Source organism: Nuphar pumila, chromosome 3 (assembly GCF_984573655.1).
Source record: "Nuphar pumila chromosome 3, dmNupPumi1.hap1.1, whole genome shotgun sequence".
NCBI classification, from domain to species: Eukaryota; Viridiplantae; Streptophyta; class Magnoliopsida; order Nymphaeales; family Nymphaeaceae; genus Nuphar; species Nuphar pumila.
The window spans coordinates 122,637,233-122,644,839 of NC_143251.1; the positions used below are offsets into that span (position 1 = coordinate 122,637,233).

Consider the following 7,607-nt stretch of genomic DNA (forward strand, 5'->3'; position numbering starts at 1 on the left):
AGGTAAGAGCGACAACCCTAAACCTAAACAAGTTGGGTCTGATCCATAAGAAACCGAGTATCAAACATAAGCCCCAAAAAAAAATTCTTCTGGGGGGCGCTGCTCCCCACGACCCCCCGCCTGGGACTCGCGTCAGGGGGAGCCCCTGACCCCCTTCCTGCAAGGGCAAAAACTTTGAATCAGGCTCCACAATTCATCAGGCACGAACAAGAAGGTGGGCCATGTGTTATAACACAAGCTAAAAACAAAGGCAAAATGTGCAAATCTAATTACGGGGAGCGGGAGGACATTTTCATCCAACACATATCTATCTTAATGGAGGACATTTCCGTCAAAAGCATATCTACCTTTTTATATGTTATTTTATTATAAAGTCATTGTGGGCAACATTGGCATATGAATTATTGCGGGTCCCAAGATATTCCTATGTACACACAAAAACACACAAATTTGTGTTTCGATGAGAACACACACCACCCTCCCTATATATAGTGAGTGGTAACTGCTTAATCAATACATGATTGATAAAAACACACTCGCTGAGTGTCCATCGAGCCTGCAATGGATGCTAAAAAATATTTTATGCAAAAATACCTTTTAGTGGTGCTTTTTTGGCTAACAAACTTTTATTTAATACTGGGCACATCCCTTCTGGGGCTTTTAGCAGTGTTTTGAATTGCTGCTAAAGCCTTTTTTGAGTTTTTGAGGCATTTTTTCGCATTCTTATGCTCTGACCATCCATTCACGGGCGCAATGGACTGTCAGCATGTGTGCCTTTTGTTAAGCAACTACCACTTTTCCTCTCTCTCTCTCTCTCTCTCTCTCTCTCTCTCTCTATATATATATATATATATATCCAGGGGCGTAGCTAGGATTCATGCGAGGGGGGGGGGGGCAAACAGGGGTGTAGAAAAAAAAATTGTGTGATAGTCGGGGGTTCGGCCCCCGATTTTTTTTTTTGAGATAAAATAAAAAATGGCTACAATTATTAATAAAAATCTATTTCATATGGACAAATCAAACTATTTGCTGCAGTCAGGGCTGGGCTAAAAAATGGATAAAAATCTATTTCATATGGAATCAGGGCTGGGCTAGGACTGGGCTTTTAAAAAAAAATACGTCTCTGTATATATCGACATTTTAGTCATCTGATAATGCCAAGCATCGAGTATGACCCTCATCAGGGCCTTTGTAACTAAAAATGATACGTCATAATCATGGTTCATATATATTTATTGCAACATAAGCTTTTAGATCAAAGCAAAAACCTGGACATACTTTTACTTTAGACCAGACAAACAGAACAATAAGCAGTCAAGGGCAAAGAAAGACAATATGGGCTAGTCCTAATCTTAAGTTTAGCTCCAGTTATTAATACAACAAGTTGAGGTCTTCCTACCAGCAGGCAGTTTGAACTCATGGCTCTGGCACCTGCACTCTGTCCAAGCACCAACAATAGTAGTCTGATCTTGAAATCTCAAGCAGGGCATCAGGATTCATTTTCTCAAGGTCCCTCTGCTTCATATTTGTGAAGTAGTTGATGTTTTGTGTGTCGTAGGGTGCCCTAAATTCCTCAATTTTGTGAATTTGTGAGCGCATTCGCTTGTAGAGCCTCATTGTAGCCACACAATCTTCATATGGATCTTGTATACCGTTCTGAATCTCATACCTGGGACATGCATGGCGAAAAAAAGTTTAAAATTCGTGGCAAAATAACAGCAACCAAATTCTCATGAAAAAATGATTTTTTTTTTATTTTCATTATGTTTTTGTATTGAAAGATATAAATAACTAAAAACTTAGGAACTAAAAATATGTAACAAAGAACAAAAAAAAATATAAAACTAAAAAGAACAAAAAATAAATATCGACAGAAAAAACACAATATTTTCATTAAAATGATAATATCACAATATTTTGAAAATATGGCGATCTCATTTAACACAATGTCCTTTCTTTTTTTGCAATATACAGATGTTTGTCACTATGGCACCACAGCCGCTGCATATAACACAGCCTTTGCTGAGTGTCATTTTATAAGACACCTCAAGGTGTGTTGATTATGAAAATACCACTGGGTAAGTAATTACCAATCGGTCTAGGACATATTCAAGAAAATGAGGTCATATATATCCCCGAGCAATTTAAATCCAGTTATTATTTGATTTGCTTAGCTGCACCTTTTAATGCACATCAAAAGATACCTTTTATTTATCAAGGGTTGGATGTCACTTACCCAAGATAAGCTTGTGTTAGGTACTTGAGTGAATTGCTCAGCTTGCATGTCTTCATTAATGGGGGATATTTTGCTGTATCCCTAGAATAGAAAACAGACAGGTTGAATTGAATAATTTTGAACAATAAAGCCATCACAACATTTTATGTAAACAATGTAGCAAAGGGTACTTCTGAATATGAGGCCATCAATCAGGAAATCTTTAAATTTTTAATGCTCTCACTGATTGTAACATGGAACATATGGTAAAATTTGGACTATGAGAAGAAATTAAACATCAAAAAAATTTAAGTTTGGGATAAAATTCATGCTAAATCAACTTGGTCAAAACCATCAAACGACTGATATTGATTCTCAACATTTGCAAACTGATGAGAAGTGGAGTTATAATAGTTTTATTAAGAAAAAAATGAGTATTTTAGAAGGCGCGTTATTAAGGAACGAACCTCATCAAGTGTGCAGGGTATTCAATTCCCAAACAGTCTATATCATGATCTAAACCATGACCCACAAGAATCCTTGCCTTTCCACCTTTTGAACGAGCCCTCCATATGGATTCTCCATTGTACAGGATGTCTTGAATCCTCTTCTGGACTTGCTTCCATGGAGTTGCATCCCTCAAATGATCAGCTCTTATCCCAGTCATATCATATCTAAGAAAATGCAACATTAGAAATGTGAGTTTTGATAGAGTATGTGAAGTATGGACTTGGTATTTCAGGCACTTTTTCTTTTTGCAAATTTGACTCTACATAAGCATTCGGCATGGTCCATTTTCTAAGAATCTTTTTTTTGTTGAGAATCCATTTTCTAAGAATCGACACTTGGATTGCGACTCTTCGACCAAAAAGCACATTTTCTGAAGTTTTGTATATTTAAGAAAATTCTGAACTGTTGGTTTTTTAGCTTAAGAGAACTTCTTGGGTTATAATTGGACAATTCAGGAGTTGATTCTTACAAATTCAAGCATGCATCTGTATAGTCAGATTTCAGGAAAAAAGCAAAAACCCTGAAAACCCTCACTTTATATAGCAGTTGATTATGTCAACTTGTCCACTCAAAGCATATTTATGGTGACATCTTTTACAATTTTGAGTGGGCCTCGCGTAAAAAAGCTTGACTTTGGTAACAGGTGGAATTGGAAGTGCAATAATTGTACAAATGCAACGTGCCACTGCACTTGAGCACCCTCGATCTGTTGTTGGGCCTCACATCTCACAGACCGTCGCTACACTTGAGCAACCTCGATCTGTTGTTGGGACTCGCAGTTCACAGGCGGTATGAAGCAGACGGCGGGCACTCAGATGCAGTGGCACATTGCATTTGCATTTGAGTAATATGATTGCAACGGATAGGACCTCTTGTTTCTGTGCGTTACAGGGAGAGCTTGTCTCTATAAAAAGGGAGAAAAAGGTCGATAGAGGGGATGCTCGTAGATAATTCTCAATGGAGAGAGAGAGAGAGAGAGAGAGAGAGAGAGACCTGTAATTGGTGACCGGAATGATGGGTTTGACGTAGGAGTGGTAGATGATGTTCTCATCTTCATCGATGAGGCAAACTTTTGCGCAAAGATCAAGCGACCCATCACTTCCTCCACCGACCATTTTGCACCCTAAAGCAACAGCTTGCAGCCCTCGCACTCCACCTCCACCTGTTAGCTGATCCTACACAAACGTACGTTTCTCTTTCATAACTCACTCATCACAAAGAAAGAGAGAGAGAGATTAATCTAACGTTAGGTTATGCATATGATTAGAAAAAGGACGTTTTAAAATTTCTCCACGAAAATTAGAAAATATGCTTTTTATAATATCTTACAATTATGAGCTTATAAACACGACAGTATCATGGAATGACCTTTGTTTATATATATATATATATATATATATATATATATATATATATATATATATATATATATATATATATATATATATATATATATATATATGGAGAGAGAGAGAGAGTAATGGGTATGTGCTAAATGAAACTTGCTAAATGAGTTTTTCAGGATTTTTTTGTTTTATTTTTAAATTCTGACCTTAATCTATGTACTTTGATTTTATAGGGATCAAGTGTTCTATATCAACACATGAGTGGGTTTTTATAAAGTTCAAAAAATCAAGGGTTCAAAATCTTTGTAAATTTTCAAAGCTCTAAATATCATTTTTTTCATCCAAAACACATGATCCAGATGTGGATTTCTCGTAAATCGACCATGTTTATGGGGTCAGAACTGCAAAAAAAATTACTGAAAGAACAGAAAAACCCATTTAACAGGTACCCATTACTCTCTCTCTCTCTCTCTCTCTCTCTTTATATATATATATATATATATATATATATATATATATATATATATATATATATATATATATATATAACAGTAAAGAAAATTAGAGTTGATGGGCAGTCAAAATTTGTTTGCTTATAAGAAATTAAAAAAAAAGGACATTGTTTTTTATTTATGGTATTAAGTTTGAGGCTAAGCCAAATGGGATAGTATCCTGGGTGGGAAGAAAGAGGGTACTCATAGAGCTTTACACTGCAGCTACTGACTGAGGTCTACGGTACCTTTCAGCTTATAATAGTGGTTTCTCCATACTAAATTGAAAAGAAATAAAGAAAAAGCGGTTTCCAATGCACTCTTCGTGAAACTGATTTTAACGTTAAGGAATACAATAACTGGACTCTCTCAGATATTTTTTCTCGTATGCTTGCTTTTAGGGCCATTGATATGCTTGACTGACTTAAACGTACCCATATTAAAACTTTATCATCCAAATTTTCAGAAATCAATCACCTTCTTTTGACTTTTTTACTCCCTTCGTTAGAAGGGGCCATTATCCCTAATAACCAAAGAAGTGTAAGGAGATTTCATGTCATTTAACCCAAAAAGTACGTGCACCTTTTAAAATCTTCTAGTTTCAATGAATGTGCTTGCTTTTTGTTTAACTTGGAGAGACTACCTCAAGATCACAGACCTAGTCGCACTGTCTTTGCCTGCCCTACTTATAGTCGCTGTCCTGAAAGCATAAAACTCGGAGGGCTTACGCCTCACCAATGAATGTACATACTTAAAAGTGAAAGCATTCCTTATGTCTGCTAGGACATTCATACCTTTGTTAAAGAGTATTTCATGCATGTTTCCATGAATTTTTTAGAATATTGTTAAAGTCGGCCATCATATTTTTCCAATAAGAGTTTTAGAATGCAACTTACAGGAGCACTTCTACGTGCGATTCGACATCTTTCTCTGTGATTTTGAAGCTCATCAAAGCTATTGAAAATGCTTAAACAGATGTTGCAGCCTTTACTGCTAAATATCCTAGCACATTCCACCTTTGGCAGCGGGCCTTTAAATAAGAAGATGAAAGGGTAAAAATAAAATTAGTAAATTAACTAACTGGGCCCATTATTGGTAAAAAAAAAATACATTCATTACTTATGATTATTTGGAATTACCAATGAGATGCTCCCTTAGAGATTCAAATGATCTGCAGTGCTTCTGGCAGATGCCACACATGGGCTCATGGACTGAGTGGTATGAGACCTTCATGTGCTCGATCAGATGCTCAAATTTGTTGTATTGCCTATAGCATGCTGAGCACTTGTTCCTGCTAGACGTTGCCAAGTTAATCACAACAGTATTATCATGAGTCCTCTTTAAAAATATATAGAAATTGAAGATGATTATTATAAGTAAAATACATAGAAATTGAAGATTAATGCAAGTATTGAACCCATTGTCCAAGCTATTAGCCATGGGAGGTCCACATTTCATCGTATAGGTACTCTAATAAGAACTTGTTAGGCAGATCCCTACCAGATATCTCTTAAGTCCCATGTGGCAGAGGGATTCGAACCTGGGCCTTCAGCTTGGCACAGGACTCCAATAAGAACTTAAGCTAAAAGCAATTATGACCATTTACAGTTTTGATGTTCTAACTCACAAAGTCTTTCTTCAACTTCCCCCCTCCCCCCCCCCCCCCAAAAAAAAAAAAAAAACAGTCTTATTTCATCAGCAACTTCCGACGTGATGCATGGCTTTTTTCAGGAGAAATGAGGCTATAATAAATCCTTCAAGTAATGAATGTTGGTGTTTTTAAAAAATGCACCTACTCCTTGGCTGGCTCAGGGAGCTCCCTGACTCAGTCAGTGACCAAGTCAAACAACGACCCACGAGGCACTTGCCAACTCCAAGACTTGGCATTAGCTTTGGACAACTTAGAGAGTACATTTTTTGGCAAAGTCATCTGAATTATGGGCAAGTCCTTAAGGGTGCATTTGATTGCCTTGGGGTCTGGATCTTGTGATTGACGGTAGGATCTGACATGGAGCCCACACCAGATCCGCGGCGGGATTGTCTGAACATCGTTTGTCCAGCGCGCCCTAAAAGACTTTTTTTCAATGGGGCTGTTTTGTTTTTACTTCGATAAGCACCCTAAAAGACTTAAACCAATCAATGTGATCAATCGCCCAACAGAATACTTGTCTGATCAAAGGATCAGTGTAGCCCCAAAGGGGTTTGGCGTAGTGGGATGAGGCCTAGGCCGCTAGGCAGGCAGTCTAGGTTCAAATCCCATGCATGTCACCCCTTGCACAAGCCGAAGCGTGGTGACTCCCTTGGGGCAAAGTATGTATAAGCCCACGGAGTTTTACACTGTCAGGACAGTGACTGTAAGTGCAGCAGGCATAGCCACTGCGGCTAGATCTCTGTTCCTGTGGCTGGTTTCTCCGCGCGCGTAAATATCAAAAGAAAGGATCAATGTAAGGCCTTGTCTTTGTCTAGACTTGGTCGAGCTGGTCGGCTCATGAACATACTGTGCTGACTTTGGTAAATCTTGGAAAACTCACAAAAGACTAAACCCAGCACGGTGGCTGGTCTAACTATAACCCATTTAGCTGAGCCTACAGAGTCCAAAGGATGAGCCTAGTTGACTAAGCAGAGAGAAGCGTGTAAAAGGCACAAAGAGAACTAAAGCAATTAGGGAGTTGAGACCTGAGGGTCTCAGTGGACTCTTGTTTGCAATCCATCGTGCACGTAAGTTGCTGCTACGACAGTGTGTTATGAGAATGTGGCAGGATTGGGGGAGTCCATTCCAATTTATAAGTCTATAAAGTTGGTTCAGGAAAATTCCTCCACCACACAATCACCAAATAACAAAAAAGGAGTGGCATGCAATAGGTATTTTCTTGCGAGACCAACAAGGCCGTGACCACTTTATCTGTTATGGCACCTGGTCTGCTTCTACTTTGCATATTCGTAGCAATCTATACACGGATGGCCCCTCCCACTTGTTGACCAGATTCTCTCTCTCTCTCTCTCTCTCATGTATATACAGGTATAAAGTCACTAGAATATGAGAAC

General features: G+C 38.2%; 1 protein-coding gene across 1 annotated transcript; it reads right to left on the reverse strand.

The window, feature by feature from the left end:
• Window positions 1-1,210: 1,210 nt before the first annotated feature.
• LOC149843573 (Exonuclease family protein) lies at window positions 1,211-7,302 on the reverse strand. The gene is made up of 7 exons (XM_090001868.1): window positions 7,239-7,302; window positions 5,702-5,853; window positions 5,459-5,592; window positions 3,719-3,900; window positions 2,683-2,889; window positions 2,237-2,317; window positions 1,211-1,669 (listed from the first exon to the last, which is right to left on the reverse strand). The coding sequence occupies exons 1-7, from the start codon at window positions 7,271-7,273 to the stop codon at window positions 1,417-1,419; spliced, it is 1,044 nt and encodes a 347-aa protein (XP_089857994.1). The 5' UTR covers window positions 7,274-7,302; the 3' UTR covers window positions 1,211-1,416.
• Between the last annotated feature and the right edge of the window lie 305 nt (window positions 7,303-7,607).